The following is a 25304-nucleotide window of genomic DNA, read 5'->3' on the forward strand; positions in this document are numbered from 1 at the left end:
AAAAAAGATGATTGCACATGAAACTGCAAATCTATTATGTACAACCTCCTATTCCTTTTAAATATATAGCAAAGTTATCATGCAGAGATGGGTGGGTATATTTATTCCCATTTTTTAAAGGAGGAAAATGAGGTTCAAAAAATCAGTCAATGATTTGCCCAAGGTCACACATCTAGTGGTATTTAGACCAGAACTCAGGTCTCCTGATGCAAGGTCCAATGCCCTTTAATCCCTCTACCCTGCTTCTCATCCCATGGTCTTTCCTGACTGCTGACATTTCAGTTGCTTTCTAAAAACAAAGCCTCTTAAAGGAAGTTTCACTACCCAATCCACCACATTTGAGCCATTGCTACTGTTTGACCATGAAATATTCCATCCCAGGGAGAACAGAGACAGATGGGCTGTCCAAAAACCCAGTATACCTTTCTTCTACCATGCCCAGAAGGGCACTCTGCATACTCCTGTCTTTAAAAAAAAATTTTTTTAAGTATAAAGGAAGTGGGAAATGTCTTTTTTTTTCTGTTTAAAAAGTGTTTCATAAACTTGCACAATAAAAAAAAAATTATACCTTTTAAAAATGACATTCTCCTTTACTGCTGATGAGGAATGGGGATATATTTGCAGACTATTGTGCAGATGATTTTATTTTTTTCATTTAATGTCTAAATTGATCAATAAGTATTTACTGAGTACCTAAAGAAAAACACCAAAATTTCCACATGTTCTTTTTGCCCCATTACCATCCCTTATTCTCTGGCTGCTGTTGTGGTGGGTTTGGCTGGCCTAGCTACCAGCTAGATAGTGTCATATAGTGGATAGTATCTTGACTTAGGTTATGATACAATTGAATTCTAGTCTCAGTCCTGTTATATATTTCCTATATGTGACTTTGGACAAGTCACCTCTACTTCCTTGGTTCCTGTTTCCTCATTTATAACATGAATAATAATAATAGCTAGCATTTATATAGAGCTTGGAGATTTGCAAAGCAGTTTACAAATACCCCATTTTATCCTCATAATCCTAGGAGGCAGATGCTATTATTATCCCCATTTTACATATGAGGAAACTGAGGCAGACAAGTTAAATGACTTGCCCAAGGTCAAACAGCTAGTAAGTATCTGAGGGTAAATTGAACTCAAGTCTTCCTGATTCTAATTAACAGCAACGGTAACAACAATCTAGTGCTCTATCCATTGCAGCTTCTGGGTGACTGAAGAGCTTGACTTAGAAGACTTCTGAGGTCCTCTTTGGTTCTAAATCTAGGAAACTGTTTTTAGATGACTTCTGCATCCCCTTCCACCTCTGGTGACCTTTGAGCTTCTACTGCTCTGGCTCTGTTTTGGCCACAATGGGGGGGGGAGGGGGGGAGGGTGTGGGGAGGGAGGATTCCTGTAATTGCTTTGCCTGGATTGTTCCTCTTTCATTCAGCAGCTTTGGGAGGGCAACCATCGGCTGCCTCAGGAGTTCTTCCAGAAAACCACCCCACTGTTTGTCCCCAGAGACTTTCAGACCCAGAGAGAAGTGAGCTATGAGTTTTTCCTGGAGCCAGGCACTTACCTCATTGTTCCCTGTACCTCTGAGCCTTGGCAGGAATCTGAATTCATACTAAGAGTCTTCTCCAGGAAGCATGCCTTATAGTAAGAAAGCCAATTGGCTGCTCTCTCTGTCTCTGTGTGTGTGTGTGTGTGTGTGTTGTGTGTGTGTGTGTGTGTGTGTGTGTGTGTGTGTGTGTGTGTGTGTGTAGGAGGAGTGAGGCTTTTGCATGGCCTCTCTAGTGATGGGGATAAAGGGAAGAGAATAGAATAGACAGGATGAGCAAGATGGAGAAGATAATGACTAAGGAAGGCATGGGATGACTTTTGTGGGTTTATAACTCCTAATGTATGGTTCCTTGCATATAGCAAGCTGCCAGTAAATACTTTCAGATTCATTGGTTGCAGTGTGGATCCTAAAAACCATGAAAGTTACAAGGACTTCAACACAAGTCCTAAAGATTATACATCAAAGACTTCGCAGACTAGGAAAGAAAGGGGGAAGGCAATTGAAAAAGAAATGGAAAAAAAGGTTAGGAAAAGGGGAACAGATAGGTGGCAGCTGTCTGTAGGAGGCAGAAGGAGGAAGAAGAAATGGGAGGAAGGAGGTAATACATTAAAATGTTCTCTGTAGTTTTCCCTTTCCCTCAATGTTCCTGAATGCATCTTTTTTCTTCTATTCTCAGTGAAATGGGCAGCAATTGCAGCTTTGTCCTCCCTAAGGTGAGTTGATAGGAGGAAGTTTGATCAACTTGGAGTCTCTTTTACCGTTTTTAGTTTTGGATGGAAGCTTCCTCTCTTTGCTTTGCATTAAACAGCAACTGTGCCATATTGACTAATGGCCATCTATCTCTGATCAGACAGACTGAGAAAGGTGGCGGCTGGGCTGCGTACCTCAGAGGAGGTACATTTGGTTTCAGTACCTTTTCAAAGCAACTCAGTCCTTGGTATCCAGGTAGGGATGAGCCAAGTGTCTTGTTTTTTCTCCTTTGTCTCTTTATGGTCCATTTCAACCATTTCAATTATTGGTAGGTTCTTAAGGAAAGGGAAGGCACAGACTACAACTGTTTGGGTGTCCATGGGGGAAGTAAGCATTTATTAAATGCCTACGTTGTGCTAGGCAGGCACTGTGCTAAGTGCTTTACAAACAGTATCTCATTTCTACCAAGGTAGAAGAATTATTAAGAGAAAAGCTTGAAAGTCATATATTAACTGAAATGTTTATTTTATATTTGAGTTTAGAATCACAGAACATTAGAGCTACAGGGGACCTTAGGGATCATAGAGCTAGAAACAGAAAGGATTTCAGTGGCCATATAGTTGTACTTCTTCATTTTACAGTTGAGGAAACTGAGGCCCAGGGTGAATAAAGGATTAGCTTGAAGTCACACAAACAGCTAGCATCAGAGTCTGGGTCACTTAGTCCAACCCACCCATTTTACAGATGAAGCGACCGAGACCCAGAGAAGTGAAATAACTAATCCGAAGTCACACAGCAAATTACTGGCAATGCTAGGACTAGGACCCATGCCTCTTGACTTCTGGTCCAATGCACTTCATTTATTTATCTACTTCACTGCTATTCTATTACCATGGATAATAAAAAAAAAAGCCCCCCCCAAGACAAGAATGACATTTCCCCCCTAAAAAAATCAAAAAGCTTTCCCAACTTTCTTTAAAGATATTTTCCTCACAATTCACCTTTAGGAAGCATTAGCCTCTTCTATACAGATGGAAAAACTGAGGGCTAAAAAGTGATCAGCCTAGATGAGTCAATGTTAGGTAGCCCCCACATTCCTAGGTCAGAACTTAAGTCCCACTGGTCTACAGTTTATGGGCCATTCTGAATAAACAAGCTGCCTCTCTGTATAGTTAGCAGAAAGAACAGGGGATTGAGAGTAAGAGAATTTGGGTTCAAATTCTCAAAGTCATTGCCTATCTGTGTAAAGTTGTACAAGTCACTTAAACTCTTGGAGTCTCAGTTACTTAGTCTGAAAAAATGAGGGGGAAAGGCTACATGAACTTAAATGTCTCATTCATGATGGTATGGTCACAGGGACCCCTAACAAAGCCGTCAGTGCAACGATGTAGTTCACGTGGGTGAAGTCCTAGGTCAAATGTGAGTGCAGGGGATATCAACTCCTAACCAGATGTTTTCAATTAAGTGGAAAGATTAACTCTTGGCTTTTCAGTAAAAAATAAAATAAGGACTAAATAAAAGGATGAACAGTTGAGAAACAGGGAAAGTGAAAGGTTAGAGAGGATTTGGAAGAGATCACTGCCATCCCTCTTTTTCTCTCATGGGTGGAGATGGTTGGCAGTTCTGAGGAAAAACCAAAGCTTCTGTCTCTCAGGAACTCCATCCCTCACCTCCAAAGCACTGAGTGAAGGCAAAAGATGAGGAACATCTGGGACAGGTGAGGAAGTACCTACACTGTCAATGAATGAGCCAATGTTTGCATTTCTTCCTGCAGGAGATAGTAGACAGATATGAAGGGGAGGAGAAATTCTTCACTAAACTGTTTGAAAAAGTAAGTGGACCTCCTGTGGATGGACAGAGAGAACAGGGCAGAGGTTAAAGGGGAGCAGCTGTTCTTGCTAAGCTATATGCTTGACCCCCAGATATAAGCTGGACTCAGCTACCTTCTCCCAACCTTTTACCCCATTTGAAGGGGTATGAGAGTAGGGGTTGTTAACTTGGAGTGCATGAACTTTAAATATATATATATATGGTTTAAATATAAAAATATTTTTAAAATATATGTTGTTAACTATTTTTCAATATAGTTTCCTTTGTAATCTCATGTATTTTTTTATGTATTTGAAAATATTCTGGGAAGGGGTCCAGAGGCTTCACCTTTCAATAATAACCCTTTGGATGTTTATCAGATAAGATGAATAAACACAAAATTGACCCCTGAGAGGATGAACCAGGATAGGACATTCTTCATGGAGAAAAAAATCTGTCAACAAGCATTTATTTAGCCCCTACTATGTGCCAGGCATTGTGCTAAGTATTGGAGATACAAAGATAAAAACGTGGGGCAGCTAGGTGGCGCAATGAATAGAAAACTGGCCCTGGAATCAGGAGGAACTGAGTTCAAATCCAGCCTCAGACACATAACACTTACTAGCTGTGTGACTGTGGGCAAGTCACTTAATCCCATTGCCTAGCCAAAAAAAAAAATTTTTAAAAATATAAAAATGAGGCCATCACTGGAGCTTCCATAGAGCCACTGGACAGTCAAGAAGCTTACACTCTTCTAGGATGGGAATGACAGGCTGTGAGGAATCAGGTACAAAGTATGAGGGTGCCTGTCTAGGTGCGCTAAATACAGTCTTTGCTCACTTGGTCATTTGCAGACAGTTCCCCAGTCCCAAGAACCCTATAGTAGACAACCTGGCAAAGGAAATAGCTGTGAAAGTCTAATATATCATTAACTACAGAGAAGCTAAATTTGATTAGAAGCATGGCTAAGAATTCTGCAAGACTGTGATCTGATATTTAAGGATTGTCATCCTAACTGAAAGGTTCATGAATCTCTTCCTTATGTTATTAACACAATAAGGCCCTTTTAACCGTAGGGTCTTAGATTTAAATGTACAACTTATCTGTCTCCTATTCAGATATTGATTTGCCTTTGGCATTTCACTAAATTAATCTCCAGGAACTAGACCTGAAGCTTCACCTTTTATTTACAGTGAATTTTCTCTGTCTCCCCTGCAGCTTTCCTGCTCTAGGCTAACTATCTGCACTTGATTTACGATATAACCTCTTTGGGTTTTTTAATATAATTTTTTAAAATTGAAAAATCTATTTTTTTTTCTCTCACAGGCTTCTTTCTTTCCCCTTTCCTCTCTCCCTTCCTCTCCCAAAACAAAGAAAAAAGGAAAACAAAAGCCCTGTAACAAATAAGCATAGTCAAGCAAAACAAATTCCCACATTGGTTATGTCTAAAATTCTTATGTCTCATGTTGCACTCTGACTCTATTACCTCTCTGTCAGCAGGTAGGTAGCATACTTCATCATTGGTAGTGGGACCTCTTTGTAAAAGTCCTAACTCCAGATTTCATTGTCAGTCAAACACAAGTTTGCTGCTGCTTTCTCTGTAACAAGAAAGCCTGGCTAAACAGGTGCTTTTCCTGTCTATCTGTTTGCTCTCAAGCCCCAAAGAGTTCCTACTCAGAAAAGGCTGTGAAACTGTGCTGAATAGAGACTGGAGGGGAAAATTCCAGTGGTCAAGAGTTTGATTTGACACATGATATCTCATAGTGAGCTTCTAGTAGTCAAATCTGATACAGCTAAGCATCTGTTAAGAACTTCTTTTTTGGCGAGGCAATTGGAGTTGAGTGACTTGCCCAGGGTCACACAGTGAGTGAGTATCATGTGTCTGAGGCCAGATTTGAACTTAGGTCCTCCTGACTTCAGGGCCAGTGCTCTATCCACTGCACCATCTAGCTACCCTAAGTACTGTGCTAGGCACTGAGAACACAAAGGATAAAAAGAGAAAATAATCCTTCTTTGGGGAGCTTACATTCTATTGGAGGAATAAAATTTGTACACAATTAAGTACACATGTGATAGTTTTCAAAGAAGAAAATGAATGTTAACAACGAAAAGGATCAATCCAGAAAGACTTCCCGTCGTAGATGACACATGAACAGAGTCTTGAAGGAAGACTCTTAAGAGGTAGCTGTGAGGAGTGCGTATGCAGAGGTGGGAGACAGAGGGCTACGTCTAGGGAACAGCAAACAGGCTAACATGCCTAGAATGTAGGGTTCATAACAGAGAATACCATGAGCCAAGAAAGGGAGGCTGGAGTCACTTAGTTCTTTATCGCTTTATGTTCTATCTTCACTAACGATAGATAACTCTCCTCTTTTGTCCCTCCTTTCAGAACCCAGAAATAGATGCAATCCAATTGCAGAAGATTCTGAATAACATGACCTGGACACGTGAGTGTTCCCAACTCGTTCTGTGTGAAGGAAAGTTCCAAGTTAGAGATTCATGGAAAATTGGAATTTTCCTCTCTGGTGGTGGAATGTCATCCTTTGACCTCACTGTGTTGACTTGAGCACACACCAGACCCACGCACTGGCACAACAGTGGAGGCTTTCTTACAATCATAGAAGCTCAGAGACGGAAGGGGGCTCAGAGCAAATCTAGTCCAATCCATACCCAATCTGGAATCTCCTCTACAATATATATAGATATATATATATATATATATATATATATATATATATATATAACATGTATATATATATATAATGTATATATATATATATATATATATATATATATATAACATGTATATAATGCGTACATATATGCATATGAATTATCTTTATAACATCTAGCCTATAAAATATAGTGCGATTTCCTGTTGTTAAAGGCTTTGAACTGCATTAAGGCTTTTGGAACACCCTGTATGTTCTCACTGGTAGACCTCCAGGGGTTGAATACTCCTGATCTCTGTAGGTGGCCCATTCTGTTTTTAGACAACTAATTATTAGAGAGTTTTTCCTCATGTCAAGCTGAAATCTGCCTTTCTGTAATTCCCATGCTTTGATCAGTGTGATTCCCGTGCTTTCTGGCAAAAAGGCTAATCCCTTTTCCATATGACTGACAATTATAATACAACTATCATGTCTCTCTTAAGTCTTATATTTTATAGGCTAGATGTTATAAAGATACATTCATATACATATATTTACACATTATATACATATATGTGTGTATGTGTATATATGTATATGTATACATATATGTGTGCATACCTAGTTCCTTCCATCAAACGTCATACCACAAATCTGTATCAACCATCTTCCTTTGAGTAAGCTCTAGCTTGTCAATGATGTTCAGCATGTAATAGAGGTTTGAAAGCTGACTGGCATCCTGAGATTTGTAGTTCAGAAGGACAAGCATTCTCTTCTCAGCCCTGACAGTTTCTTTGTTGATTTTTTTTTAACCCAAGTGCAGGAATTTACATTTTTCCATATTAAATTTTATCTTATTAGACTTAACCCATTGCTCTAGTATATCAGAATCTTTTTAAAAAATCTTAATTCTGTGATTGAACATATTAATTCTTCCTCTAGCTTTATATCATCTGAAAATTTTATTAGCATGTCATCTATGTCAGGGCCCAAATCATTAATAAAAATGTTGAACAGAACAGGGTCAATGAAAGATCACTGCAACACTCCATGAAAATAAAAGATATCCCTCCAGGTTGGCATCAATCTATAAATCCCATTCTGAGGGTCTGGTTCTTCAATGAGTCTCAAACATACTTAATTATACTACTTTGAAGCAGTGTTGGAAATCTTCACTGGCTTTCTTAGGTAGTATATGTAAATATTTTGATAGATGAATTATAAAGAATAATTATTTTGTTCATTTTACTACTGTGGGAGATATTACTGTGGGATGTAGATTTTTTAAAAATTGAATTGTTGAAGTAAGAAGCTGGCTGGTTAAAGAAGTCTAAAGTTTCAATACTTACGTGAGAGGCTGAATGATGCAGGGGGGGGGAGTATTTTTTTAACCAAGAATTTATGCCAGCAGGTAAGCACTCAAGTCATTTCTTCATTTCTACTATCGTCCATTATTGGAAATGAGCTTTAAGATAGCATTGACTGTACTCCGAGAACTATTGAATGGTGTTTGGTCAAAAGGGGCCTCTGTATATGACTGAGAAGTCCCAGTGATAATGCGACTTAAATGATTTTATACCAGGTTCCCTTTAAATCAGTCAGTACACAGATGAAGGTCTTTTATCATTATTGATATTAATTATAATTAATATGATTATTTAAAAATAATTAATAATAATACATCATTAACTCAGATAACTCTTTATGGTATAAACTCTGTGTTCTTAAAAACTATATAATGCTTTGGCAATATATCTATTACCCCACATTTAGCTTAGTTGTTTTGCTTTTAATGTACAAATAAATGAAGGTGGTATTCTGGTTTGGTAGCTGTTCACATTAAAAAAACAACAACTAGGAGTCTTAGTTGGCCACAGATTTATAGTAAGCCAACAGCGGAGTGTGAATGCTAAAAAAAAAGTTAGTGTCCCAAATATAGCAGCATAATTTAGTGGGCAGATTGGCCTTGGAGTCAGAAATTCTGACTTGGAATGTCAGTTTTGACACTTCAAAAGCTATGTGACTGGGGCAAGTCACTTTACTGAGACTCAGTTTCCTCTTTTGTAAAATGAGGATCATAATAATATTGTGCTTGTATTACATGCTTCATTGGGCTGGTGTGAGAAAAGTGTATTGTCAACCCTAAAGTGCTGTAGTAATGTGTGCTATTATGATAATATTTGTAATAATAACAATGGTCCCATAGTATGCTGAATGGACCAGATCACAATCTGTACTACTATGCTTAATTCTGTTTACCATATCTTAAAAGATATGCAGTGAACTAGAATGTGTCCAGAGAGGGTGACCAAGGTAATGAGAGATCTAGAAACCATGCTTTTTCTCCAGGCTCTATTCAGGCTCTGTGGTTGCTCAATCAATCAATATTTATTAGTATTTATTGTACTAGGCACTATGCTGAGCCTTCTTGCTCTTCTAATGACCTTATCATAATTACTGTCATTTGTAGAGTGTTTTAAAACTAAAATTTTCCAAGAATTCTACACACATTATGTCATTTCACACTCACAATCTTGTAAAGTAAGTCCTACAGGGATTATCCAATTTAATCCAAACAGTACAATTTATAGGCAAGTAAACAGAATCTCATAATGGTTAAATGGCTTGCCTATGGTCACACAGTTACTTAGTACCAGAGGTGAAATTTGAACCTAGGTTTTCCTGACTCTAAGGCCAGTACTTTTCTATAACATTTTCAGTGAAATGCTACTCAATCCATAAGGCCATCCCTCTGTTGTGTGCTCTACCCAGACTGTGACGAGGTTGCTGGTAATTTATCCAGTCTGTCTGGACATCCCCTGATGTTATCACACATGAGGAGACCAACATCCCTGTATGCTGCTATTTCTATTTACTATCAGAGCTAATCCCTGTCATCCCAATTTTCTCCATTTAATTGACCAGGACACAACTACCTTACTAGAGTACCAAAGGGAGTGGCCTCTTTAAAAAGGGCTGGCACAGTGGAAACTAGACAAAGAGTACCCTTACATAAATTCTTCCCATCTCTTTGCAGACCTGTCCAGCCTGCAGCCCACCTTCAGTATGGATGCTTGCCTAGGGATTCTGGCGCTGCTTGATGTATCTTTTCCAGCTCCAAGGAATGGAGGAGGGAGGAAGGAGAAAGGAGAAGGAGGAACGCTGCTCTCAACTTTCAAGATTCTTCACAGCTCTGAGATAGCCAGGAAGAGTGAGGCATGGTAGCAATGACTTAGGATTCCATCTGTAGTATTCCTGTGATTCCTCTCTTCTACAGATCAGATGGAGAGGGCACAGAGAAGTTACCCTTCATATAGAGGGTGGGCCATTGGAATCACGGGATCTGAGAACTAAAAATAACCTTAAAGATCATCTAATCCAACTTCCTCATTCTTCTTAAAGGAAACAAATACACGCACGCCTTCCAAAATTCTTCATTTGTGGATAGAGTGCCAATGTAGAGCCAGCAGACATACAATGGAATTCTTGCCTCAGACACTTACTAGAAGTATGATGTGGCCAAGTTACTTAACTTCCCAGTGCCCCAGTTTCTTCATCTGTAAAATGGAATCAATACCTGATATATCTACCTCAAAACGTTGTTGTGAAAATCAAATGCATTAACATTTGTAATGTACTTTGCAAATCTTACAGTGCTATGCGAATTTCAGTTACTAAGAGGAAGACAGACTAGCATAAGGAATAGAGTCCTAGACTCTAGAGTGTGGAAGACTAAATTCTTCCTTTGGTACTTACTTTGTGACACTGGGCAAGTCCTTTATACACACACACACACACACACACACACACATATATATATATACTGGTGAGATCAAGAAAGGCAAATAGAGTTTGAGCTAAGCTTTGAAGGAAACCAGAGATTGTAATCCACAAGATGAATGAATGTTACACAGATGGTTAAGGGCTCAATTATACTACTGTGTCTGGGAAGTTCCGTTGTTCTTTTTTGACTTGTCACTATTGACCTTGACACTTAACAAAGCTTAATGCTACAGGTACTGTGAGCATTCAAGAGTTTCGGTGCCTGTGGAAGCGATTGCTGATCTATCAGGTAAAAACAAATCTTCACCAAATTGAATTTTCTGATTTTATTGTTAGTGTGGTTGAAATGATTTAACATTGATTGAGTCTCCTAGTAGATCTATTTCTGCCATATAAAAAAATGGCACCCATTCTCAGAGGTTGTGTTGAATACTAAAATTAGCATTGGATTGTGCATCCGGAGACCTGGGATCCGTCTAGACCTGACGCTACCACTACCTAGACCTCCAGTAAATTACTTGACTTCTCTGAGTCTTAGGTTCTTTATCTGGAAAAAAATAGGGGAAGTGTCTAGATGAACCCCGAGGCAGGGCCCTTCCAGAATAAATATTTTACAACTCAGTTCTATGACACTGAAGAATGGTGGTCAGAAGCAGGATTTTAGGAATGATCTTCCATCATTCCTTTATCCTAGGAAACGGGACCTTAGACAAACTGAGCAGCTTGGTTTTTACAGGATCTTCTGGCGATTCTGGTGAATTTTAGACACAGGCCTTTGATACAGTAGTTCCTGTGAAAAAAGATAAGGGTACAAGAAAATTAAAGTAGAAAAATCCCAGGCATATAAAAATATTTATAATGGCACTTCTTTTTAGTAGAAAGAAACTAAAAACAAAGTGTAAATCCCTCATTTGAGGAATGGCTAAACAAATTGTGGTACATGGATGTAATGTACTGTGTTTCAAGAAACAATGAATATGAAGATTCAGAAAAACATGGCAAGCCTTGTAGGAACTGATCAGTAAAGTGAAGCAAGCAGAATTAGGAAAACAATATATGCAATAACTACAATCATATGGAAAGAACAACAACAATGAGATGAAACTTAATGCCATATAATCATAGAGATCAAGCCCGGCCCTGAAAAAGAGAGAGGGAAATGCAATTCCTTCCCTTCTTTGCAGACATGGGGAACTATGGGTATGGACCACTGCATGTACTGTTCTATTTGGTTGATGTACTTTTGGTGAACTTCTTTTTCTTCCTCTCTTTTTTTATTCTTTGTTATAATGGATAATATGTCTGGAGAGGAGAGAAGATTTGGGATATATTTGGAAATAAAGGTGATGTAAAAGCAAAAGTTATTAATTAAAAAAAAGATCAAGTTAAGGGCTCAGAAACTATGTCCTGCAAGGATTTGATGAAGGGACTGGGGATATTTGCCTTGAAAAAGACTTGGGGGCGGGAATATTAACTGTCTTCAAATACATGAAGGGGTATGTGGGAATAGATTTGTTCAGTGTGGCTCCAGAGGGAGAAAGTGAGGCTAAAAGAAAGAAAACCAGGAAGCAGATTTCTGGTCTTCCTAAGAAAAAACCTTTTCACAACGAATGTAGTCCCAAAAAATGAATAGGCCATGCCATACCCTTAAAACCCTGAAAGATAATCAAGTCTAGTCTTTTCATTTCATGGATGAGGAAATGGAGGCACAGAGTGGTGAAGAGATTTGTCCAAAATCACATAGGTCAGGGGTGGGGAACCTGAGACCTTGAGGCCACATATGACCCTAAAGGGCTACACTTGAAGACCTAGAGGGTCACATATAGCCTTAAGGCTGCAGGTTCCCCACCCCTGACATAGGTCATAATTGGCACAGCCAGGATTTAAACCCAGGTCCTCTGACTCCAAAGCCAACATTCTTTCCACTATTTCCATTGGTCAAGGTAGAGAGCCCTGCATCACCGGTGCTATAGAAGGAATTTCTGCATGGGGTAGGAAGCTAGACTAGAGGAATTCCAAGGTCCCTTTCGACTCTCAGGCCTAATGATCCTGCTTTGGTTTTGTTCCTAACAGGAAGTTTTCCACAAACAAGACAAATACAAGTCAGGGTTCCTGGAGTCAGGGCAGCTGCGGGCTGCTGCTCAGGAAGCTGGTGAGTTCTAGTATGGTTAATTTTTTTTTTCTAGATGTCATTGATGCCAGCAGCATCCAAGAAAGTCCCAGGAGAAGCAGTTTGCAGATTGGTGGATGTGATGCTCTTGTCTTCTAGGCTGGTCCAAAAATCCAGAGAACTCAGTAAAGGCAGATATATTCAGTCAGGAAAAATTCATGCTATCAGAATTCAGTGTCCAAAAATAAAATGTCATTTTTCCTATTGGCTCTGTTAAACCTAGAACAACAGACTCATTGGGGAAAGCATTTAATGCAAGATTATTAAGAAGCTACTAAGTATAAGGCACCCTTTTCGTCTCCTTGCTATAGATTAGCTCATATGCTGATGGGGGTGGGTTTATAATGTGCCAATATAAATAAATAAAAGGGCATTTGAGTACCAACAACTGGGAGGATCGGGAAAGATTTCATATAAGAAGTGGCACCTGACATGTGTCTCAAAGGAAGGTAAGTATTGTAAGAGGTATACATGAGCTGGGAGTATATCCCGTGCTTGAGGCATAGCCTGATGGCACAGAAATGAGAGGCAGGATGCCAGGTTCTAATAGAACTTGGCTGGAATGAAGAGTGTTTGAAGGGGAGTAGTGCCTAAATGAACCTGGAAAGTTTGGTAGGAGTTAGATTGTGGATGGCCTTATTAGCCTCTATTTTAGAGTGGATAGTGCACTAGGCCTGGACTCGGGAAGACTCATCTTCCAGAGTTCAAATCTGGCTTCAGACACTTACTAGCAGGATGACCCTGGGCAAGTCACTTAACCCTGTTTGCCTTAGTTTCCTCATCTATAAGAATTAACTGGAGAAGGAAATGGCAAACCACTCCAGTATCTCTGCCAAGAAAACCCCTAAATGGAGTCACAAAAAGTCAGATACGACTCAATAAAAATTGTTATCTAGATACAATGGTGAGCCCCTGAAGACTTCTGACAGTGGAGGGATGTGGTTAGAATGGTGCTTTAATAAGATTAATTTGGCAGTTGTATGCAGGCTGAACTAGAAAGAGGGAGAGACTGTAAGGAGGGAGGCCAATATGAAGGCTATCATGATGGTGTAGGTGAGATGTGATGGCCTCTTTTCCTTCTGCATTTCAATGATCTCATCAATTTCTAGAGATTTAATTATCATCTCTAGGTAGATGCCTCCTGGATTTATCTAGTCCTAGTCTCTCTCTTGGGTTCATTCCAGCTTCAGCCCAGAATCTCTAATTGGATGTCCCTAAGAAATCTCAAACTCAAAATGTCCAAAGCATAGCTCATCTCTCCACCCTCCACCCCAAACCTACGCCTTCTTCCTAACATTCCCGTTTCTAGTTAGTGAGTCATCAGCTTTCCAGGCGTCCAGATTCAAATCTTGGCGTCATCCTTGATTCTTCCCTCCCCCACCTCTCCTATCCAGTTAGTTTCTAAGCCTTGTTGATTCCACCCACACAACCTTTTCCATCTCTTCCCCTTTTCCTGTTTTTGCTACCAACCCCCCCCTTCATCCCTGCTCAACAGAAGAATGATTGCTATTGTTTCCTAATTGTTTGTCTTGTCTCAAGTTTCTTGCCTTTCCAATCCTCTACACGGCTTTCAGAGAGCCCCAGCAGCTCCCTATGGCCTCTGTGATAAAAAATAATAACTAATAATAATAGTGAGGCTAGCTAACATTTATATAGATCATTTACTGTGTGCCACTACAAATCCCTGTTTGGTTTTTCAGGCCTTTTACCATGTGGCTCTAGCCTCGGGATTCAGACTTATTACCCTTTACTCCCCCTCACAGATTGTGTTTCAGCCATACCAGCCTGTTTGCTGTTGTACTTGCTAGGTGGTGCAGTGGGCAGGGAAAAACCTGAGTTCTTACACAGTCTCAGACACTCACTAGCTGTGTGACCTTGGGAAATCATTGAACCTTTGTTTATCTCAGTTACCTTAACTGTAAAAGGGGAATAATGATAACACCTATCTCCTAAGGTGATCATGAGGATAAAATGAGAGAATATTTGTAAAGTGCTTAGCATGGTGCCTGGCATATAGTAGGTGCTTAATAAGTGCTTGCTAGCTTTCTGTCCCTTGCACATGTTCTCTCATCTTCTGTCTCCACGTGTGGAATGCTCTCTTTTCTTCACCTGACCCTCTTAGAATCCCTGCCATTGTTGAGTTGTTCAGTCATATCCAACTATACACGACCCCACTGACCGTAGCACACCAGGCCCTTCTATCCTCCACTATTTCCCACAGTCTGTCCAAGCTCATGTTGATTGCTTCCACAACATACCTATCCATCTCTTCCTTACTGTCCACTTTTCCTTTTGCTTTCAATCTTTCCCAATATCAGGGTCTTTTTCAATGAGTCCTGTCTTCTCATTATGTGGCCAAAGTATTTAAGCTTCAGCTTCACTTAGAATCCCTACTTTCTTTCAATACTTAGTCAAGCACCATCTCCTAAATGAGATCTTTTCTAGTCCCAGTAGCAACTGGGGTTTTTTTTCCCCTAAGCAATGGGGTTAAGTGACTTGCCCAGGGTCACACGGCTAGTGGGTCCTTCTCCTGCACCTGAAACTACTTTACATTTACTTTGTGTGTATTTTGCATTTATTAGTGTGTATATTAGGTCCTCCCAATAGAAGGTAAGCTCCTTGAGAGCAGCTCTTAGGCAATGATGGTGTGTGAAAGAGAGCAATATGAAATAAGCCTGGAAAGGTAATAAGGGTTGTTGTTGTTCAGTTGTTTCTGACTCTTCATGACCACGTGGACTATAGCATGCCAATACTGTCCATGGGGTTTTCTTGGCAAAGATACTGGAGTGGTTTGCTATTTCCTTCTCTAGGGGATTAAGACAAATACAGGTTAAGGGACTTGCTCAGGGTCACAGAGTTAGTATGTGCATGAGGCCAGATTTGAACCCAGGTCTTCCTGACTCCAGACATAGAATTCTATCCATTGAGCTGTCTAGCTGCTTCTTGTTAATGAGAGTGCTGGCTTTAGAATCACAGGCCCTGGGTTCAAATATTGGCTCAGGTACTGATCACCTGTGTGACCACATGAGTGAGTTACTTAATCTCCCTAGGCCTCAGTTTACTCAGCTGTAAAATGAAAGGGTTGAAATAAATCACCTTAAAGGTCCCTTCCAACTCAAGATCTCAAAAATGGGAGTTTCATTTTTTTGGCCTTGTATTTCAGTAGCCTTTCCAGTAGCACGGTGTCAGACCTAGACCAATATCTTAATAAATAATTGTTCATTGATGGATGGAGGCAAGAGATGATGTAAAGATAGACTAACACTCTTAGCACCTGAGGCAACTAATAAGCTGGTGTACTGGATAGAAAACAGGACCTGGAGTCAAGATGATCTGAGTTTGACTCACTTCCTAGGTGGGTGACCTTGGGTAAGTCACTTAACCTCTTTGTGACTCAATTTCCGCATCTCTAAAAATGGGAATAATAATAGCACATTCTTCACTGAGTGGTTGTAAAGATCAAAGGAGTTAACACACTTAAAGTGCTATATAAATGCTATTACTATCATCATCATCATCATCATCATCAATGTGCTTATCAATGTTTCCTTCCAAAAGGAATTTTACTGAGTGATGAAGTGTGCAACCTAATGGCTATTCGATATGGCAACTCTAACCGTAAGATCGGCTTTGAGAACTTTGTCTACTTCATGCTTCGAGTGGAGAATGTGGAAGGTGAGGTACCACAAGCTTGTACTGAACCTTCTACTCTATCACTTTCTATATCTTGTTCTGGGAAGAGTAATCAAATCAGTGTTCCCATTGCTACTGGAAATCATGTGATAATTACCTTATGGTTCCAGTCACCATCCCGGTGGTTTCCCAAGCCAACATATCCATCTCTCACCAACATTTCTTCATATACGTCTCCTCCCTTTTCAATGCAATCTCCTTAAAGGAAGGGGTTATCTTACTTTTGTAACCCTAGTACTTAGCAGAACACTTACCAAACAGAAAGCTCTTTATACTTGCTTTTTCATTTCATTCATCTACCTATTCATCCATCCATTAGTTCACCTGTTTGGACTGGAACACAACTGGAAGTGACATTTGGGATATTTTCCAGGACATGACAGTATGAGGCCAAAGACCTCAAAGACCACGAAAAAAAAGATGGAGAGAGAGTTTTCTTCTTATCGTCACACCCTGGAAGGAACATCCTTCTGCAAGTGAAGGGAAAGAAAAGCATATTTTTCAGTTATGAGGCAGAATATGGAAGGAGGTGGAATGATTAATCAAAGTGTACCTGATCTGTTAACACCCACTTTCCAAGGAAAATTTTAGTATCAGGTTCCACCATCATTGAACCCCCTTACGTTTTTGCTTTTGCACAGAAGCCTTTCGAAACTTGACCCAGGATGACAAAGGAATATACCTTTTGAAGTCTGAGGTAAGATAGTTCCTAATTCACCTACTCCCACCCACCTAGATGAATATAGCTCAGGTAATTATGGGGAAAAGTGTCTTCTGGTACTCTTAACTCTGAATTAGGAAAACCTGATGGCTAATACCAAATGCTAACTCTGCCCCTTCCATCAGCCCTTGAACCTATTTAAAACAGAGAGAATACACCTCATTTCCAGGGGGAATTGCCTTAGTCCCTTCCCTATAGAGACATTGTTCTCATTGTCTGGGATGTCCAAGGCCAAACTGCATAGGTGAGATTCAGCATAGTTTTAATTATGATCATTCAGTAACACCAGGAAGACTTCATGGAAACCCAACATATGAAAGGCTGTAATGTCGGCACTTTAATTTTTCTCTTTATGCTATAGTGGATTTTTTAAATAAGAAAGCAACATGCCCTTTTCAAACTAAGTGCTGGGGTTTCTCTTACCATGAAGAGAAGTCACATGAAGACTGATTTAGAGAGTTGAAAGGACTTGTCCCAGTCTTTAAGCCACTCCAACTTCTGAACGTGACGTAACTACTAAAGACCATAGTGACCTGGAACAGTTGATGAATTTCTTTAATATTACTCTTTCATTTACTGATCCCATCCCTCTGGTTCTTAGGACCTCCTTCTAGTCCCCATCTCCATTTCCATAGAGATAGATACACTGAAGGGAGTTAGTAGAACAAAGGTATTTATATGGTCCACATCACAGATGGATAGGAAGAGAAATGCCAGGCTTCTGGAGATTATGGAGCTGGTAACTACTTACCTGCTGAGAGAAGCAGAATCAGGCAGTTTAGTATAGTGGTTACATAATTTCAGAGTCAGGAAGACCTGAGTTAACATTTTGCCTCTGATACATGTTAATTATTTGATTCTGGACATATCACCTAACTTCTCAGTATCCCAGATAACTCCAAGACTGCCCATTTGCTCTGCATTGCTCAGATTTCCTCATCAGAAGTTCCCTCTACCAATGAAATCACAGAGCAGGACAAAAAGAAATGGACACTTTATCCTGAGCTTTCCTTTGGTGCCGTTATTGTTTCATTATTAATAGTAACAAGAGTAAATACAATCATATTTCACAGAGATGAGGGAAATACATTTCATGGACATTTCTCTTTTCTATTGTTGTCATAAAGGAATCATAATTCATATATGTATATCAATCAGCTGAATGCATCCAATAACCAAATATTTTTGATGTACAATCTTGGATTTCTACCATAGTCTGTATATCAAGTTGAATTCATGAAAAATAAATTTACGTTGCAAATGAAGTACAAAGTCAACCTGTATCTCACTTGCCATCATTCATAGGTACCATGTGGGTTAACTATACTTTAGGCTGATTTATCTTTAGTATCATGTGAGGCTTCCTGTGTGACTAATATGAAAACATTCAGAGAAACGGCCAGCACCATAGCAGAAGAGTGTGCTGACACAAAGAGTAGCTGGCTGGTTCAGCACTGAGGTAGCAGATAGCAGCAAAGTCTCCCAGTAGGGCTGAGTTCACTGACACTGCAGGGTCATGCTGGGGCAGCATGGTTGGGAATATTTAGTGAAGAAGAAGAAGGGCAATCACCAGTACTAACACATTTAATTAAGCTGGCAGAGTTTTGTGCCTTTAGGCAGTTTGGATTGTTCACAAAGTGAGAGTAGGGAGACAGTAGGACTCAGTGGAAAAACCACTGACTCTGGAATCAGAACACTATTTGAGCTTGTAGTTAACCTCTATGGGCCTCAGTTTACCCCATTTGTAAAATGGGGAGGTGGACTTGAGAAACTCTTAGGTTCTTTACAGCTCTAGATTAATGATCTTAAGGTTTGGATGAATTTCTGAGGCATGGGAAGGGTACCACTGCAGGACCTGAGGCTTCTAAGAGGATTTTCCCTGACACGAATGTGCTTTTGTGCACTAACTAGAAAGGAAACAACTGGGAAGAAGGGAGTGAGGGAGAGAGACAGAAAGAGTGACAGAGACAGAGAGAGGGAGGGAGGGAGAGAGAGAGAGAGAAATCTTCCCTTGGATGCCCTATTGCCTTACGACAATTCTTAGTACTATTGCTTTTTGGCAAGGAGTCAGTATTTTTATAAGGCCAAAACTTCAGATGAGAAGGCCTTTCAGAGACAGCTGAAGTGGTATTTGTGATAATATACAGAGATTCTGTCACATCATCTCTAGAGTATGTTTTGAATTATTGTTGTTGCTAAGTCATGTCCAACTCATTTGGGGTTTTCTTGGCAGAGATACTGGAGTGTTTTGCCATTTCCTTCTCCAGCTCATTTTACAGATGAGGAAACTGAGGCAAACAGGGTGAAGTGACTTGCCCAGGGTCACATAGCTAGTCAGTTTCTGAGGCCAGAATTGAACTCAGGAAGATGAGTCTTCCTGATTCCCAGCCTAGCACTCTATCCATAGTACTACCTAGCTGCCCATGGTACCTAGAGACCTGACGCTTAATTATAAAACTATCCATTAACTTCCTTCCTGGAGGTGTCCCAGGTGTAGTGATCACGGAATTATAGATTTTGAGTTAGAAGGGACCTTTGAGACCACTTAGCCTTCATTTTATAGAAACTAAGTCCTAGAGAAGTTAATTGATTTACTCAGTGTCACCCAGGTCACAAGTAGCAGAGCCAGGATTTGAACTGAGGCTCTCCATCTCCAAATCCAGTGCTCTTAGGGGATCCCCTGCACCATTGAGTCAGGCTCACCATGCTGTGTATAGATATTGAATGAGTGACCGCTGTACTTCCAAGTCTTATCCTTTACAACTTCGATTGTTTTCCAGTGGTTGATGATGACCCTATATTGCTGAGAAGTCTGGAGCCCAGTCTGACTGCACCAACCCATGCCATGGATTCTACAGATATTCTTATCTGCATATGTAACAGAACCTAACACTTAACTCATCTGAGATTTGGAAATGTCTGAGATTTTGTCAGTTGGTGGATACACCCTCCAACAATGCAGATCACAGCCCTTCATGCTCCATGAGTTGCCTTGGCTGAAAACATGATTACCTGATGGCCAACCTGATATCGAGTCTAGCTAGGTTGGCTCTTATAAACAGCCATTGTCAGGCTTATTTCTAGATGGGTGAGGCCTCCTAGAGCTTGCACTGTGCTGGAATACTACTCAGGAATAATTAAGCCCTTTATGATCTATGCTTCCAGATTGATTACACATCACTGACTGCCCCCACCCTTCTTACTCTCCATTCCAACCTAACCAGCCTACCATTCCACTTCTTACATCCTGCCTGTGTGTAGTCTGTCTTCCATGCTCGGAATAATCTCTGCTGCTTGGAACACCTGGCTCTCTGATTGGTTCAAGTGTAACCTCCAGTTAAAGGCCTTTCTTAATTCTACCAATTGTGGGTACTCTGCTGTTAAAATTATCTTCTGTTTACGTTGTAATATTTTGTAATTATATATTGTCGTTCCCCCCGCCCCAATCAAATGTAAACTTATGTGAAGGTAAGAATTGTTGCATTTTTTTTTATCTTTCTATCCTCAGTGCTTTTTATACTGCCTGTAATAGTAAGTTCTTAATAAATGCTCATTAAATCGAAAGGAGAATCCTTGTATGCTTCATGCCATCAGAGTAAGTCATTAATGTAGGTTGACTTATTTGCCACTTTTATTTTCAGATCAGCATCTCAACAACACCTATTTCTGTGCTCAGAAGAAATCTGTCTTCAAGATCTCACCTTTGCATTGGAAATAAGGGGAAGGAGTGGTAGAAAGACCTCTGAATTTGAAGTTAGAGAGAAATGGGTTCAAATTCTCTCTATCACATAATAATTGTGTGATTGTGGGCAAATCATTTAGTCTTTACAGGCCCCAGTTTCCTCATTTTAATATAAGGACAATCATTTAACTATTAATAGTGCAATGCAATACAATTAATAGTATAATTATAAACCTGTATTGTTTACTTTAGGACCAAATAACATAATGTGCAAATGTTTTGCAAATCTTAAAGTGCCATACAGATAGGCTCTGAGAATAAACTTGACCATTATTATAACTAATAGTATTACTTATAAAAGTATACTTTCTAAAGCCTTGTCTGTCTTTTTGAAGAAACAAAGTTTCTCACAAAGGCCATTTGTCCTTCCCAATGTCCCCTACTAGACTATAAGCAGCTCTATTATCTGATCAATGCAACAGAATAAACTCACTGCTTTGCAGATATCCACAGACAAAAAACACAGACTGACATGCCAGAGAGTGAGTTTTCAAAAGTGCATGAAATGCCCATTTGGGTTTCTGCAACAATGTTTGAACACAAGAACTCGTTTTATCACTTTTCTTTGAGAGTTACGTATCTTTTCTGCTCCTTTGAGGAAGTGTCAAGGACATGCTTGTAATCCCAAGAGAGAATAGTTGACTCACCTTTAAATCACAGATAGTACTCTGAAACCTGGCCATCTGTCTTGTGAAGTACACTTTTGGTTCCAAGGGATATTTAAGTGATCTTGGGAAAAAATCCACCTCCAGAACTAGAAGAGCAATTCAGAGTGGCTGCCCTCTTGATGTTGGGTTAGAATCATCATCTCTCTGATGGACATAGGTCTTCTGACCATTTCACAATCCTATCCAAAAATCTCCGATGGCTCCCTAGTACCTTTAAGATCCTCCACTATCTGGCTCCAAACTACTTTTTGAGCCTTATTTCAAATGACTTCCCTTCAAATGCTCTATAATTTAGTCAAAATAAATTGCCAGCTGTTTTTTGAACTTATCATATGGTACCTTGCCTCTATGAATTTTGTGTGGGCCTGAAATGTCTCCCTTTCTGCTTCTCCTCGCTTTCAGAATCCCTTTTCTCTAAGGCTCAGCTTGGATGTCACTTCCTTCAAGAAGTTTTTCTTGATAGCCCAGCTCAAAGAGATCACTTCCTCAAATTTTCCTATGATATTTTGCCAATACCTTCCTTGATAAGGGTAACACCTACTTTGCATTATAATTATTTGTGTACATGTTGAATCCCCAAATCCCAGTAGAATGAAACCTGCTTGAGAGCAGAAACTGTCATTTTTCTATTGTGTTTTCTATATATAACCCCTGTACATTATCTTTAGGAACAAACACTTTTTATTTCTCATTCTTTGACTATACTTGGTACTTATGTAATAAGTTCTAAACTTATCCTGATATAGTAATATATGTCTTACAGATGTGTAAAGTAAAAGCTAGGACTCCTTAACATTTATGTGTGTGTGTGTAAGGCAGCTAGGTGGTGCAAAGGATACAACGCTGGGCTTGGAAGCAAGAAGACTCATCTACATGAGTTTAGATCCAGCCTCACATGTTTACTAGCTGTGTGACCCTGGGCAAATCACTTGACCCTTTTTGCCTCAGTTCCTCTTCTGTAAAACGAGCTGGAGAACAACATAGCAAACAGCTCCAACATCCTTGCCAAGAAAACCTCAAATGGAGTCATGAAGAGTCAGATATGACTGAAACGACTCAACAACAAAAATGTGTGAATATATGTGTACGCACATATTTATGAAATCCTACTTCATATAGCAACCATTAATAACAACAGTCTATAAACTTGTTGGTTAAATCCATCATTAGAAAAGCAAATGTAATAGAAGAATTACACAGAATTGGCTATTTCAGACCATATGGTTCATAAATGCTTTTTGGGTTGAACGGCAGCCACTGCCTTTCACTCATCGATTCAATCATCTGTTATAACTAGGCACCACTAGATGGCGATCTAGCCTAATTTTGAATCCATCACATTGAGAGGGTGACACAATGTAACCTGTGTAAAGTGTTTCGCAAACCCTAAAATGCTATGTAAATGCCAGGCATCATTATCACCCTCTGGGGAATCCTTTGTAATAATAATTACAATTCCCTCAGAGCCAGCCCATCATCTATGTTGTGGTGGAGAGTTAGGGAACACTGGCTAGAGTAACAAAGAAGAGACTGAGCGCCCTGAAACCACTATGGAAGCCACTACGGTTTGGCTGGCACCCTGAAATATCTGCCACTTGGGCTCTGGCAATGCCTCTGATGGGCTTACCACTCAAGACAAGATGATGCAGTTGCTAGAAGGAAGGCAGGAAGGGAAGGAGAAAAGCTTTATTAAGCACCTACTGTGTCTCAGGCACTGTGCTAAGTGCTTCACAAATATTATTTCCCATGATCTTCACAACAACTCTGAGAGGTAGATGCTGTTATTACCCTCATTTTACAGTTGAGAAAACTGAGGCAGACAACTTAAATGATTTGCCCAGGGTCACACAGCAAGTAAGTATCTGAGGCTGGGTTCAAACCACCTAGCTGCCCCTCTAGTAGCTGATACATATATAGGTATACAGATAAAATACATATATATGTATAAATACAATGTTACATATATACAGAAATGACTATATATGTATATATATACACACAATTGACAGATATATATATATGTGGTATACCATTGACAGATATACATATATATACACACATATAGATATCTATATACAGATATTGACACAATGGACGGATATATATATGTGTATCCATCTATTTATCTATCTATCTATCTATCTATCTATCTATCTATCTATCTATCTATCTATCTATCTATCTCTGCCAATTGTACACCACAGTGGAGCCTGTTTTTATCCCATTGATGATGCTGACCAGGACCAGCCCTTGTGCTGCAAACCATACTGAACTTTTCTGTCTGTAGTTGTTACATTGTGTGGGGCACATAAATTAAGTGTCTGAGCCAGATTTGAATTCAGGTCTTCCTGACTCTGGATCCAGTCCTAACTTGCCTCAGTGAATCTAGGACATAGATAGGATGGCATTGTGAGTTGACCCTGTTCAGAACCTTCAGACCTTCAGGATGACTAGTGTGACACAGTAGTCAATGGACCAAGTGGTGGTGCTTTGTGTTCTGGTACTGAAAGAAAGTGAGATACATCAGAACAGATCAAAAATGCTCAAACCTACCTACCTGGAAGAAATTCTTTGATGTAGATGGTGCTAGAACCCAAGTGAGCCACCCACAAGTACACATGAGATTGAAGATATTAGTACTTATCTACTACTTCATAATCAACCTAGAATTAGATCACGGGAGTATAGGCAAGGCCTTTCTACTTATTCTTTATCAGTTATATCCACAGTTCCAAGTTACACAACAATGTATTGCTGATCAGTACATGGCAATGTTAAAAAAGAACTTAATTCCTAAGTGCAGATTATATGATAGAAGAGCATTCATTGAGAAGTTAATTAAATCATAAAAGGTAAAAGTTGAAAAACCAGAAGGATTTGAGAAGTCTTACCTAATAATGAAATAAATGACAAAATAATACCAATATATTTTATGGTTTGAAAAGGAGGTGGAATATTGAAAATCTCCTTGGAAAGTTCAATGATAGATAGATAGATAGATAGATAGATAGATAGATAGATAGATAGATAGATAGATAGATAGATTACAAATAACTATACACAAACAACAATTCAAAAAAGTTGATATCTGCTATACCCATTATTAATAAATTTATTCCCCCATGGTATTTAATAGAAAGCATAAAAATGTTTTAGGGCCTGTACATGTGTTGAAGCCATTGTCATAGTAGTGACCATAGGAGGAAAGGTTAAGCTATCTAAGAATACTCCTAGGTACAGGCAGAAGTAGATTAAGAAAAGTATAATAGACTTATGGAAAGACATATCAATAGCTAACCAGCATGGAGAGTAGAAAACTTGAGTACCACATTTTCTGATCAAAGGCAACAAAAAAGCAACACGTGGAATGGAATCTAGAAAACAGAAGTAGGTCAGAAATTCTTGATTCTCTAAATCAACAATTCAAAGGCAAAGCCAAGAGGTTAGGACAATAATATAAGTCAAACCAATTCACGTAACAAAATAAGTAAGTCAACATAAACAAACAAACAAAAAGCAAATTTTGTGCTATTAAGATTTGAGAAGTGAAGAAATTAGAGTAGATGAAAAACCATTAGGAAAAAAGGACGATGCAGGGTATTTCTGGTCTTCTACATGGTTGAAAGAAATCTAGCAAGTTGGATCAAACATGAAACAGAAAGCTTGTGTACCCTTAAAATAATGAACGACAAAAATGGTTACATCAAGGGAGGGAGAGGATTGAAACTCTAGCCTCTCTTTACTGGAAAAGTGACAGGCCATTATAAGATTCACAGCGATTGGCTCAAATGCTTCACAGTAATACATGAGTTACAAGGCACTTTACCAGTTT

General features: G+C 39.4%; 1 protein-coding gene across 1 annotated transcript in view; it reads left to right on the forward strand.

The window, feature by feature from the left end:
• The window catches only part of CAPN14 (calpain 14), a 51527-nt gene extending 30901 nt beyond the window's left edge, over nucleotides 1-20626 (forward strand). Inside the window, exons 12-21 of the mRNA XM_020972373.2 lie at nucleotides 1435-1640; nucleotides 2222-2258; nucleotides 4010-4066; nucleotides 6434-6491; nucleotides 9733-9797; nucleotides 10699-10767; nucleotides 12552-12630; nucleotides 16207-16323; nucleotides 16983-17038; nucleotides 19843-20626. Coding sequence (XP_020828032.1) covers nucleotides 1435-1640; nucleotides 2222-2258; nucleotides 4010-4066; nucleotides 6434-6491; nucleotides 9733-9797; nucleotides 10699-10767; nucleotides 12552-12630; nucleotides 16207-16323; nucleotides 16983-17038; nucleotides 19843-19869 — 771 coding nt within the window. The 3' untranslated portion in view covers nucleotides 19870-20626. The remainder of the gene's footprint in view (nucleotides 1-1434; nucleotides 1641-2221; nucleotides 2259-4009; nucleotides 4067-6433; nucleotides 6492-9732; nucleotides 9798-10698; nucleotides 10768-12551; nucleotides 12631-16206; nucleotides 16324-16982; nucleotides 17039-19842) is intronic.
• The last annotated feature ends 4678 nt before the right edge of the window (nucleotides 20627-25304 follow it).

The sequence above is a fragment of the Phascolarctos cinereus genome, unplaced genomic scaffold (genome assembly GCF_003287225.1).
Source record: "Phascolarctos cinereus isolate Bilbo 61053 unplaced genomic scaffold, phaCin_HiC Scaffold_2;HRSCAF=192, whole genome shotgun sequence".
Classification (NCBI taxonomy): domain Eukaryota; kingdom Metazoa; phylum Chordata; class Mammalia; order Diprotodontia; family Phascolarctidae; genus Phascolarctos; species Phascolarctos cinereus.